At 46.3% G+C, this 13,657-nt stretch overlaps 1 protein-coding gene across 2 annotated transcripts in view; it reads left to right on the top strand.

Annotated features, from left to right (window-relative positions):
* Positions 1-13,657, top strand: part of NOTCH2 (notch receptor 2) — a 175,109-nt gene that overhangs the window by 118,513 nt on the left and 42,939 nt on the right. For both annotated transcript variants that reach the window (XM_089300080.1, XM_089300081.1), the window contains 6 exons: positions 226-414; positions 1,663-1,776; positions 2,590-2,703; positions 3,926-4,159; positions 8,931-9,041; positions 13,153-13,345. In XM_089300080.1, the coding sequence (XP_089156206.1) occupies positions 226-414; positions 1,663-1,776; positions 2,590-2,703; positions 3,926-4,159; positions 8,931-9,041; positions 13,153-13,345 (955 nt within the window). The remainder of the gene's footprint in view (positions 1-225; positions 415-1,662; positions 1,777-2,589; positions 2,704-3,925; positions 4,160-8,930; positions 9,042-13,152; positions 13,346-13,657) is intronic.

The following is a 13,657-nucleotide window of genomic DNA, read 5'->3' as shown; positions in this document are numbered from 1 at the left end:
AAAAGAATGGCAGAGATGCATAAGAGAGGAGGTTACCCTAATTTTACTAATTAGGTTACCCTAATTTTACCTAATTTTTAAATTAGGGAGGAAAATAGAAAATTGAGAATGTGTTTTTTGAATATGGCCCTGGTGTTGTAACCATCAGCTGCCCTTCTGTAGTTCACATTTGTGAAAACTCTGTCAACTGCTTGGATCCCAGTAATTGGAACTTGTGTCTTACAGCCAATAGCAATCCTTGTGAGCACGCAGGAAAATGCATGAACACAGATGGCGCTTTCTACTGCGAGTGTCTGAAGGGCTATGCAGGACCTCGCTGTGAGATGGACATCAATGAGTGCCATTCAGACCCCTGCCAGAATGACGCCACCTGCTTGGATAAGATTGGAGGCTTCACGTGTTTGTGCATGCCAGGTGAATGGGCTCATTACGGTTGGGGTTTAGAGAGAGAGGCTGCGCTGTATTTCTCTTAGTGGAGCTCTGAGTACCCTGTAGCAATGCTATGTGCTCTGTCAGCATTTAACCTCCAGTGTTGAGTGGGGGCTGTAGGGAGTCAGGTTGCTAGGCAAACCCATTCCTTAGAGAAGAAGGCAGTGTTGGAATTTTTAAAGCTATGTAGACCAAATTAATCAAGCCAGTATGTCGAAATCCAACTCCATGTAATAGAAAAGTTTAGAAGCAATTTACTTAAACGACTGCTTTAAATGTCAAACATTTCTGATCCCCTGATATATTATAAATACTATATGGTATTCCTGAGTAGAAATAAAATTTCCCCATATTTATAAAGGAACTTGCTATTTATCCAAAGTAAGGCACATGTATAGTTGTGTTCTGGAGCACTTCTGGAGAGATTGTCTCTTGTATCCTCAGAGGACACAGCCAAATCCAGCCTGAAACGATGGCTAACATTAGCTGTTCTACCTCGTCCATGGTGCCCACCGTTGTAGCCCTCCCACCTTCACCTGTACCCTGAGAGCAACAGCAGCTCCAGCTCACCTGGTCTTGAGGAGCAGAGAGTGGGAACAGTGTGAGCCTGGCACTGTCCAGAAAGCATGCAATGGTCACAGAACATGTGGCTTTGCTTACATGGGTCTTTCCAGTGTCTTTGGGGATAACATCTTCCTCTTCACAGTAGCAATATTTCTGTCCTCTCATTCTTTTTTTTTTTTTTAAGATTTATTTTATTTATTTGAAAGAGTTACAAAGAGAGGTAGAGACAGAAAGAGAGAGATTCCATCTGCTGGTTCACTCCCCAAGTGGCTGCAACGGCCAGAGCTGAGCCAATCCAAAGCCAGGAGCCAGGAGCTTCTTCCAGGTCTCCCACGCAGGTGCAGGGACTCAAGGACTTGGGTCGCCCTCAGCTGCTTTCCCAAGCACATTAACAGGAAACTGGATTGGAAATGGAGCAGCCAGGATTCAAACCAGTGCCCATATGGGATGCCAGCACTACAGGCAGCAGCTTTACCCACTACACTACGGTTCTAGCCCCATGTCCTGCTGATTTACTTATGGGGATGATTTCCCATCACAGTAGAATCCCTTGTTACTTTGCAGAAAATGTACATGATAGAGGTTAGCTATCATTGCAGATTTATGTTTTCTTGGCTGGAATATGACCTTCTATCTTTGTAAACTACTTGTGTGGCCCATTTTGTTCAGGTTTCAAAGGTGTACATTGTGAACTGGAGATAAATGAATGTCAGAGCAACCCTTGTGTGAACAATGGGCAATGTGTGGATAAAGTCAATCGTTTCCAATGTCTCTGTCCACCTGGTAAGTGCCCGCTGCCTGCCCTTGTTTCCTTTTAATGCACAAAGCTGAGTGACCACAGGGGAAGGAGGAGGGTGAGAATGTGTGTGGGCTGCACATGAGGAAATCATTAAAGTGAGTACTTGGTGAGAGGAGTGTGTGTGTATAGAAATAGGGAATTTGTTTTAGCTAGTATATCTTCCAAATCCTTTGTGGCCAGAAGTCCAAGTCTGTTCTTGAATGGTCCATGACCTCTCAGTCTGTGTATATTTCCATGCCCCCTACAAGCCCTAGTTGTAGGCCATTCAGGACTTTATTATTTTCCCCATGGCTCATACTCTTGAAGCTCTTCTGTGAGATTATTACTTTTAGACAGCTTCACTCTGTGAGCCCGGAGTCCAGAAACAGACAACATATGTCAGTGGTTCCCAAGATGCTGTGTCTCTCCTTTGTTCCACAAGCTGTTTTGAACATGTGCCACATGGTCTGCCACAGACTGGAGCCCTCCCAATGTTTCTTCAGAGGGAAGTTCCCTTCTGCCTTTGAAGCTACAGTTGTGTGTTTGAAGGCTCCACCTGTACTATTTACAGCCCTCCCTTGCTATCCTGGAAGTGAAATTTGTGCTGTGCAATACAGTGGTGGAGACATACCACAGGTGCCTCTGTTCCCTGAAACTTACCCACTTCACTCCAGTTCCCTGCTGGGGAGAAGCATTCTGTGTTTATTGACCCAAAGGCAAAAGCCCAGCCAGTGCCCTAACCCACCTTCCTTGGGCATCATCTCATAGTGAAGGAAGACACAGGATGCTCCTCTGACTTGTTGCTGTGCCTTTTTAAGGTTTTACTGGGCCAGTGTGCCAGATTGATATTGATGACTGCTCCAGTACTCCATGTCTGAACGGGGCAAAGTGCATCGATCACCCGAATGGCTATGAGTGCCAGTGTGCCACAGGTAGGCTGCTGCTCCCACGTTGGGTCCCTGGGAGGTCTCTCTAAACCATGTAGATGATTGTCTTCTCCTGGCTGCTTTGCCAGGCCATTCCACATCCAGGCGCTGCTCTGTGTTTAAAGAGAGCTTTGCCAGCAGACTTTTCTGCTGCTCTCTTGTCGCCTCTTGCAACACCTGCCTCCTTCCCTACCACAATCAAAGTCTGGCTCAGAAATTCCCATTTGGTGTCCATGTCTTTCTGGGACAGATTTTGGCAAAGTGGGTTTCCAGCTGGTTTGCTAGACTCCTTTGGGAAAGAGAAGAATCTCAGTCGAAAGCTATTTTTCACTGGGGCTTCTCAGCAGGAGGCCTGTCTCTGTGTTTCTTGAGGCAGATGACTAAGAGAAGGCCCAAAAACCTAAGGGCCGAATGTCTGCAAGTGCAGTTTTCTGCCTGAGACACTCAGTGTACTTGAGAGCCAGGTATGTGACTGGCAGGTGCAAGCTCTAATTGGGAATGTTTGGGGCCTTGTTGATGACTTCTGTTGCTAGTGCAGGAAGTTAATATTTCTGTTGCTAGACCTGTTCAGATCAGGCCCTCCCAGAGGAGTCATTTACCTCCCCCTTCTTTTGTCATGCTTTGCTGCATGTTGGAGAAGTCTGAGGTTACTCTTCCCCTGGCCAGAGCCTCCTCGTGGAGGATGAGCTTCACTGGAGAGAGCTGCACAACTCTGACTAAGGTTTAACAGAGAGGAGGAAAAGGTTCAAGCCTTGAATGCTTGTAAGGCTCATCACTTTATTCCACAAGTGTTTATGAATAGGTTAATAGATATGCACAGCCCTCTGGGAGGGGTTGAGAGGGATAAAGACACGTTCTTGCTGCAGAGCTGGGGAGTTGAGACCACGAATATTTTGGGTTTAGGAGGAAGGGAATAAGACACAAACCTGTCAACGAGCAGCCCTGAGGCTGTTTCTCTCTGAAGCTTGGTGAGACATGAGGACGCAGTGAAACACTCTTCAGTCACAGAGGAATTTCAGTTCCGCACATCTGACGAGGGCTCTCACCTCTAGCACAGCTCCTCCGTCCTGCTTCCTGAGTCCAGCAGGGAGTTCCTGTTGCTCAAGCCCAGCCATCTTCACTGCTGCAGTCATGGGGTGTGCAGGGTAAATGGAGGTAGCTACACTTGGGCTCAGGTGTGGCACGTCTGCCTTGTTTTGTAATTTCCTTGGTGGATTCCTCCCCCAAGGTTTCACTGGTGTGTTGTGTGGGGAGAACATCGACAACTGTGACCCTGATCCCTGCCACCACGGCCAGTGCCAGGACGGGATTGATTCCTACACCTGCATCTGCAACCCTGGGTACATGGGCGCCATCTGCAGCGACCAGATCGACGAGTGTTACAGCAGCCCCTGCTTGAACGATGGTCGCTGCATCGACCTGGTAAACGGCTACCAGTGCAACTGTCAGCCGGGCACGTCAGGTAAGCCCACTCTGCTCATATTTGGCTGGGGCTTTCACAGGTTTTCAAAAACAAGGAACACAGATGTTCTGACTTTCTTGGCATGTGCTCAGAGACCTTTAAAAGCAGTCCTGATTCAGAGAAGCACAGTCAAAGCCACAGAGATAAATATCTCAAAGGCAGACGGCTGGGGCCACTGGAGACGTTAGACACAAAGCCTTGCCAGCCTGATGATTGTGTGTGCGTGTGTGTTTTGATCAGTGGAGGCACACCACTTCGAAACTTGACATTTTTACAGTTGAAAGACCCCTTGTCTTATAACTTGGTTTTCTTGAGGCCCAACCCCACCCAGATGAATTCAGCCCCTTCTCTGCCTCCCTCCCAGTAGTCTGCTTTCTGGCTCACAGTCCAGGCTCTTTACCGTGACGTTTTCCCTGTGCCACTTGTCTCTGGTGGGCCTGCGGCGTGCTGGGACTCCAAGGCAGAGCAGACTTTGTGGTATATCCCGGTGCCTGTGAAGTAGACTGCGGAGCTGCCGTTTCATTTCTGCTCTCTGACCCTGGGTGAATGGCTGCTTGTTGTGGGGCCAAGGGCTACTCCTTGTGGGGGAGATTCTGAGTTATTTTCTCAGGCAGCAGCATTTCACAGGTCTCACTGGATTCTGTTTTACTTATTAGAGGAATGATCATGGCCTAAACTATGTGGAACAGACACAAAAGTGCCCTATCCCAGATCAAAGGAAAGTGCGTTAGTGGAAGATTAAGCAGTGTGTGCCTTTGTTAGACGGGGACCTGCCAATATAAGGGAGTGATTTATTGAAACTCCTTCTGGACTTAAGGAAAATGGTCTGTGTCGAGGGCAGAGGTAGGGGAGGTGGTTAGCTGCCCTCATTTTACTTTGTTATTTCCAAATCCATTTCTTCAAACTTGTCAAAGGCTCTGGTCTTCATCCAGGGCCTCATACATGCCAAGTTTGAAAACAAAGTCCTTTTTGAATTGCTCAAGCATACGAAAAACATCCCATGCCTTCACAGCTGAGAATGCCTTCCCCCTCCCCACATTTAGATAACTCGCTAAACGGGCTGAATGGATCTTTGTGAAACCTTCCAAAAGCAACTTGCTTCCGGGCTGGTCCCCAGACATGAGAAATTGCAGTGCGAAAGAAATGTGAGAGATTTACAAGCGATTGAATGGGTGCCTTTAGAATAGAGGGGCCGTGTGAGGCTCTGCTATCACTCCCACGCCAGCAAACGTGCTGGAGACCTGGGTGAGTGGTGGTTTGGCAAGCACTGTGTTTTCTCTGGGATTATATCCCTGTGCCCGGGTGTCTCAGGTGTGTTTTCTGGGGAGGACAGAGAGGGCAGTGGTGTATGTAGCTGTCACTGAGGAAGGCAGAAGAAAATAAGAGTGGTCTGCAGCAGGCAGCTTGGAAAGCATGCCCCAGAATCTCTCAGAACCCTGCCAAGTCCATTCTTGCAGCTGTTTGGAGAATTAATACAAAGAGATTCAGACAACACAAAGATGCGTTGGTCTGTACTGGGCAGAGAGAGAGGTGGCCTGTGCCAGGGCCCTGGGTGGAAAGTCCATTAAGTGTGGCATGATGAGCTAACACTGAAGTTCTAGAGTAAGATGACGCCTCCATTTATCAGGTGGTCTGCACTGGCAGTCTGCAGTTTGGAGGGATGGTCACAGTTTTCTGGCTAGACTTGTGGTGTTCACTCATGGATGTTTAGAGTGAGATCCACCACCCAGGTCACATTCCGTGCCTTCTTTCACCTGTGCTTTAATGTGGTCCATTGCTCTAAGGAAGTTTCTTACATTATCAGCTAGCAGAAAGCAACTTGAGTTAGCTTAAGGAATTGCCTATAAACAAGCAGACAGAAGGGAAGCAGTGTTCAATGAAAACACACAGAAGCTTCTTAGAGATTGAAAGCAAGAATTGCACAATGAGGCTTTGGAGAGAATTGTAGGAAGCAGTGTGATTTGTAGACTGGAGGTCATATATGTCAAAGGTCAGTGTTCCAATGAGAAAATCCCAATTGGCTGGCTTCATCTAGGCATCAGTCCTGCTCTGATGAACCATGGATATAGGACTGCAGCCACACTGGATCCCAGGGCTTCAAGGAGCTGCCTTCATGGATTGGGAGTAAATAGAGTTGTCAGTCAAGGGTTAGAAACATCTTTAATGATAGCCAACGTATCCCAAGGATTCTAAAATCCCCCCTTCATTTTTGAGTAGTAATACTGGAGAGCCTCATTCATCACAGAAATATAGTATGTCATGATAGAGAATAGGGGTGGTCGCTGAGCACAGCAGTAGGGACACTGCTTGGAGGTCTTGTACCCTAAATGGGAGTGCCTGGCTACAGGTCCTGGCTCTGCCCCCTGTCCGGTTTTCTGCCAAAGTTCATTGTGAGAGCCAGTGGTGATAGCTCAGCTAGTTGGGTCCCTGCCACTCCTGTGCCACTCCTGTCTTGACTTGAGTTCCAGGCTCCTGGTTTCAGCCTGGCCTACTACTGGCCATTGTAGCACTTTGGGAGTAAACTAGCAAATGGGAGATAGCTATCTTTGTCTTTCAGTCTTTGAAATAAATAAATGAAAGTGAACTTTTAAGAAAATGTAACAGGCCAGCACCGCGGCTCATTAGGCTAATCCTCCGCCTTGCAGCGCTGGCACACCGGGTTCTAGTCCCGCTCAGGGTGCCGGATTCTGTCCCGGTTGCCCCTCTTCCAGGCCAGCTCTCTGCTGTGGCCAGGGAATACAGTGGAGGATGGCCCAAGTCCTTGGGCCCTGCACCACATGGGAGACCAGGAGAAGCACCTGGCTCCTGCCACCGGATCAGCGCGGTGCGCCGGCCACAGCGGCCATTGGAGGGTGAACCAACGGCAAAGGAAGACCTCTCTCTCTCTCTCTCTCTCTCTCTCTCTCTCACTGTCCACTCTGCCTGTAAAAAAATAAAATAAATAAAATTAAAAAAAAGAAAAGAAAATGTAACAAGAGAGATGATGGAGTGCTGGAGCCAGGAGATAGGACTCAGATGCTGACTGTCCTGCTCTAACTGTGTCACTGTGCAAGTCACCTGTGTTATCTGTGAAATTGATGTAAAGCATTTGACTTGCACATTGGGTGAGAGGACTAAAGCAAAGTCATGCAGTGACTTTTCGCAGAGTAATGTTTCAGTTAACTTCTAATGTTATAATTACTAAACATAGGAAAATGTGGCTTTGTGACTTGGAATGTTTGTTAGTTTGTATTCTTATTAGCAAGGTGTATTTTTAGGCTCTTTAGACTCTACCAAAATATTTTCCTGTGATACCCACAAACCATCACTGAATTCTTATGAAAGAAATAGTGAAATATATAAATGAATTTTTACAAAATAACGGTAACAGTGGTTGTTGATACACTCTAGTTTAGTTACTCATAACTAGACCTGTGTTGATATAGGCAGTCCCTCCCTGGTATCTTGGAAGAGACCGGGAGTAAATCAGTACACTAAGGAGAAAGTTTAGCTGTGATACTGGCAATTAGCCTCAAGCTAACAGTGATGGATGCAACTTGAAAAACTCTCATGCTGATTTGTGTATATGGATTATCTGCTCCCTTAGGGCCCCCTGTCACCCTCTTTGTAGAGTAGGGGCCCCCTGTCACCCTCTTTGTAGAGTAGCTTTTTTTTTTTTTTTTTTTTTTTGACAGGCAGAGTGGATAGTGAGAGAGAGAGAGAGAGAGACAGAGGTCTTCCTTTTTGCCATTGGTTCACCCTCCAATGGCCGCCACGGCTGGTGCGCTGTGGCCGGCGCACCGCACTGATCCGAAGACAGGAGCCAGGTGCTTTTCCTGGTCTCTCATGGGATGCAGGGCCCAAGCACTTGGGCCATCCTCCACTGCCTTCCCGGGCCACAGCAGAGAGCTGGCCTGGAAGAGGGGCAACCGGGACAGAATCCGGCGCCCCGACTGGGACTAGAACCCGGTATGCCGGTGCCACTAGGTGGAGGATTAGGCTAGTGAGCCGTGGCACCGGCCTCTCATGCTGATTTGAAAGCTCAAATTTAATGGCATAAAATGCTGTCAGGTGTTTTCCTCAAAATGACAGGTTTATTTATTTCACTTAATATTTGCTAAATCCTCAAGTCCAGTTTGACCTTGGCTTGTCTCTCAGGTATTCCTTCAGTTAAAAGAGGTTTTATTGGGGGGTGGGGAGGAAGCAGCTATTTAAGCTCATAATTCAGTCCTATAACTGCTAATCTAGAGTAACTTTACATACCTAGAACTAGATGCACTTCTTGTTTCATCACAAGTATTCTTGTTGCATCACAAGTATTCCTGTATTAATAGTATTCTCCTATTGTAGATGTACACTCAGAGCTGGGGACTTAATACTACCATGAGATGAGTCATTTTAACTTGTTCTCCAGAGCTAATCTAAGTGAAACTGGCTTTTTTGAATCTTTAACTATGAGCATGTGAGTGTGAAGAATGCAGTGACTGTTCGTAGCATTTGGTGGCTTCATTCCTGCTGAGATGCTAGTAGTTTCAGTTCCATTCCTTTTGCACTGTGCTCCTGTGAACGTCAATACGGTGAAAAGGCAGATAATGGCTACGTGTGGTTAATAAAATCCTCTTGGCCTCAAGATCCCCCTGAGCAAGTGGAGTCAATGCACTGTGTTTTGAGAGCTGCTGTATGATTCTGCACAGGACTGGCAGGGTTCTCCTGAGATCTCGGAACAGGTAGCATGACAAGCAGAAAGCACTGGTGGTTCTGTGGTAATGGATTCCTGGTTTTCCCTTTGCAGGAGTCAATTGTGAAATCAACTTTGATGACTGTGCGAGCAGCCCTTGTGTCCATGGAGTCTGTGTGGATGGCATCAATCGCTACAGTTGTGTCTGCTCCCCAGGATTCACAGGTACAGCTGCTTCTACTAACCCCATCTCTCCCTCCGCCCTCATGCTCTGGGAAGATGGTATCTTTTCCAATGGCTCCTCTGCCTACGTCTCTGTGGGAAGTTAGAGTTCCACTTCCATGCTTTTCTGTACCAGCTTTCTTTTTAAAGGTCTTCCCTAAACTGGAACTGCCCCTGGAGAGGCACTTGCCATTACTTATGGGTTATAGACCATGTGTTTATTACTGCGTAGTAGTAAAAGGCGGGGCAAGGGAGGTCATAACTTGGAGAGACCACCCTATTTTGGCTAGCATGAATAGGTCTTTTTGCCAGAAAGAAGAAAGTAAAAGGCGAAGATGATTTTGAATGTAACTTTTCCTAGTATATAAAAAGCTAGAGGCCAGCGCCGCAGCTCACTAGGCTAATCCTCCGCCTTGCGGCGCCAGCACACCGGGTTCTAGTCCCGGTCAGGGCGCCGGATTCTGTCCTGGTTGCCTCTCTTCCAGGCCAGCTCTCTGCTGTGGCCAGGGAGTGCAGTGCAGGATGGCCCAAGTGCTTGGGCCCTGCACCGCATGGGAGACCAGGAGAAGCACCTGGCTCCTGCCATCGGATCAGCACGGTGCGCCGGCCGCAGCGGCCATTGGAGGGTGAACCAACGGAAAAGGAAGACCTTTCTCTCTGTCTCTCTCTCTCTCACTGTCCACTCTGCCTGTCAAAAAAAAAAAAAAAAAAAAAAAACTAGAACATGCATATGTGCACGTACGTACACATGCACACACCTCTCTCCTATCTTGACTTGTTAATATTTCCTGTATCTTTTTTAATTATTATTTTTTTCTCAAATAAACCTTTTATTTAAGGAATACAAACTTCAAGCATTTCACAAGTACGATTTTAGGAATATAGTGATTCTTCCTACCACACCCACCCTCCCACCCCTCCCATTCCCTGTTTCCTTTATCTTTTAACCAGCTGATTGAAAAGTGCTAGAGGCTCCTGAGGAAAGCTGGGTTCCCTCACTGACACCTAAGGTTGTTCCTGGCACTGGCAGAGGGCACCCAGTGCGTGTTCTTTGCTTTCTGGACAGACGATGCCACACACAGCAGGCAGTCACGTGCTGCCACCCTGTCCTAATCCCTGTGTGCAGCTTTGCAGCTTATGTGAGAAAGTGCCCTCAGAGCTTTCAGCAGAGCCTGCCAGGACCAAATGAAGCAAATACAGCCACATAACTGCCGGGAGCTTACCTGGCTTTCTTTTCACAAACATTTGTCCTGCTGGGTTTGACTGTGGGCACCAGAGAGGAGTATTTGTGCCCCAGTGGGCGCCAGTGTCCCCTGCTCAGTGGACGATCTCTAAGAAGCTGGGTTTGGTGATGCTGTCACTGTGGAGCCTGAACCCTGTGTCACTGAGTCAAGTGGCCGTCGACTGAATACACAAAGTCCCTGCTGGATAGGATAAGAGTGCATGCTGTTAAATGGATATAGAAGGAATCAGTGACATCTGTTAAGGTCTTGTTTTGAGTGAAGCACTAAATGAAGTGTCTGATCTCACTGATGTCAGCATGGGATTGATGAAAAACCAGAGCTTGGTGAGGGCCAATAGTGTTGCCAGGGTCCCACCCCAGGCAGTCTATGCAGGACCCAAGATCCTTTCCACTGCCCTGGAGAGGCTTAGAAAGAGCCTGTCGTGGCCTCTTTGGGGATTTATGTAAGACTTCTGCTGGACATTCTTGTTGTTGAAATGCCAGTGATTCATAGTCTTTCTTTTTAACATTCGCAAGCCAGTAAGGCCAAGAGGGGAGAACATGGGCTAAAAATACTCCAACATAAACTAAAGGTGCAGCATGACAGTGCATGGCCAGGCAGTGGAATGTTTTGGTTACTGGGTGGTGCCTGCTCCTAGAACTATTTTCTATGTTGGGGATGTTTTTGTAAAAGTCAGCTGCTGAACACATCAGTGCTGACTGAGGTGTATGCTCATGAGCAGTGAACAGGAGGTGCTTTATTCTTTCCCCAGCTTTATTTTAATCCTTTTTCTACCCACCAACTTACTTAAATCTGTCAAAGGTATTATTGAGGGTTGTTTTTTTTTTATGTTTTTGTTTAGGACAAAGTTCTCTGTTCTCCTAGGACCTCTTTCTGCTGTTTGATTAAAAGGGGCCAGGTAAAGCTTAATGAGATGCTCCTATAAAATGTTTTTCAGTTTTACAAAGCACCTTCCTAGCCTTTGTCTTGGGGAAAGCACTCCATTGAACAAATGATGCAAGGGAGGGTGGGAGCTCCATGTGCCCCTGGCCTCAGCAGTGAGCTGTGGGGTGAGCACTGTGAGTACCCAGAAGGCAGAACTTCCTTAATCATCGCTGTCAGGCATCTGGAGCAGTGCCTTTCACAGAGGAGACATGTTGCTGAGTGAATGTGCAGATGAATGGGAGGGACTCTCATACTCTCGTACCTGTTGTCACTCATTAGCACCAACTTGCTGAGTGTCTGCAGAGTCAGAAAAATGGTGTAGCTTCTCATTTCAGTGGACACTGAGCCTGTCGAGGTGCATGGCCTTGCACTGGGCATTTCTGATGCACAGTGGACACTCCTTGAGGAGGGACCTTGCTGGTGAGGCAGCTGTCAGTCCACACACGTACAGCACTGGGAGGCCCTTAACACTCTTGCATAAGGATGGTTTCAGAACTCATTCTGGAAAGGAAAATGAATAAAAGTTAGCAACAAAACTTGGCTTCTGAGGAGGTGCTATCAAATATGAACCAAGAATGAAAAACGCTTTTTCTTCCTATCCTCCACTGGATTGCAGGCCCAAGGTAGCTCCTATCGAATAGTTCTGGCTCATGTTTTGGTCTTGGAGATGATAAACATCTCCAAGAATCAGCGATCGAGGTCAGAGCAGTAGTATTTTTAAACAAGTTATTAATAAAACACTTAAGAGGAAAACAGCAACCGCTTCCAGATTATGGGTCTTTACCACAAGAACCACCAATAACGGTGTAGAGAGTAATGGAGGGTGAAAAAATGTTAATACCCATACTTTGAAGGGGTGTGTATCTGTTTCATTTGGAATTTCCTGTTCTAAATGTAGGGTTGTGTTTTCCTGAATAAAAATGTCTGTTTTTATTTGAATTAGAACTTAACTTCCTTGAAATTTATATTCATTCTTATCAGTTACTTATTGTCACTCATTTACAAAATTACGCACAATCAATTTTGTATCATTTTGGAATATACAGTTTGGTCTTAATTATTCAAAACTTAATGAATCAAAACCGTTGCATAACTGGCCATATTACTGTGTTCAGCCTAATACTGTAAAGATCAGATGTCTTAAAACAGCAGACGTCTTTTCAAAGTTCAGTCTTGGTGCTGTCTTAGAGGAGGAACATACTCGCTTCAGTTTCCTGTATCCCATTATCAGCAGTATTAGCGGATGATAAGCAGTTAATTGTCAAGAGCGGAGTTTCTCAAAATCTCCATGTAAACCACATATTTTAAGTCTTTCACATGTTATAATTTGAGAACCACTTGGCTAGATTGAGGGTCCCTGCATTGTTTTTTGAATTACCAGAGAACAATAAAATTATGCCTAGAGTACCTACTTCCTGAGGCAGAAAAATAGATTAATACCACTGTAGGAATGAAAATAGCCTTTCTTTTAATCAGCTTAATCATTAACTAAGTTAATCGTCCATTCACTAAGCATTCCAGTGAATTGCAGTGTGCCATAGATAGAAATACAAGATTTGACCAACTGAAAAAATGAATTTGTAATAAACCAGCAAGAAGCATACTAAAGCAAGCTTCTTTGGGTCTACTCAGAGCACTGTTAAGAGGAGCAGCCATCTCAGATGACACTTAACTGGTTTCTTTTTAAACCCTGTGATGTCGCCCCATTTCTAAAATGGAAGGAAAAAGAAATACTATTCAGTGTTTTGTTGCCTTTGCTTCATGAAGAAAAGTCTTCTTCCCCTTGTTTGTAATACACCAAGTGCTATTGGTTATCTCAGTCCTTAACTCTTGACACTTGGTGTCCAAGGCCTATGCAGGTGAAGGATGTCAGCACAGTATATCTCATTGCTGGCCTATTTGTTAAGCACTTGGGATCCAAGTAATGCTGTTCCCATTCTGTACAGGGCAGAGATGTAACATTGACATTGATGAGTGTGCCTCCAATCCTTGTCGCAAGGGCGCGACATGCGTCAATGATGTGAATGGTTTCCGCTGCATATGTCCTGAGGGCCCCCATCACCCCAGCTGCTATTCACAGGTGAACGAATGTCTGAGCAATCCCTGCATTCATGGCAACTGTACTGGAGGCCTCAGTGGGTGAGTAACTGCCATTAATAGTTTCTTACTGACCTGCATCAAGCCAGTTGCTTTTTAGTGCAGTAGCATGAAGAAGTCATTGGGAACTTGAGCTGAGACCTGGCTGAAGATTTTGGCCATTTGCCTGAAGGCCTTCCTGTCACTACTCTATCTGCAGGTGCTGGTTCCCACCTGCCATGACTGAGGGTCCAGGTGGAAAATTAGAAGGGATGTTTCCCTTACATAAGTAATCAGCAAAGACCTCATGGGAGGAGTCCAGGCTCATTTTAGGGGTCTCTAGTAGTCATGTTTTTTGGTGCTTATCATGGGATT

Source organism: Oryctolagus cuniculus, chromosome 7, assembly GCF_051225735.1.
Source record: "Oryctolagus cuniculus isolate XC-2025 breed Fujian yellow rabbit chromosome 7, ASM5122573v1, whole genome shotgun sequence".
Classification (NCBI taxonomy): domain Eukaryota; kingdom Metazoa; phylum Chordata; class Mammalia; order Lagomorpha; family Leporidae; genus Oryctolagus; species Oryctolagus cuniculus.
This window is presented reverse-complemented; position numbering and strand designations above follow the sequence as displayed.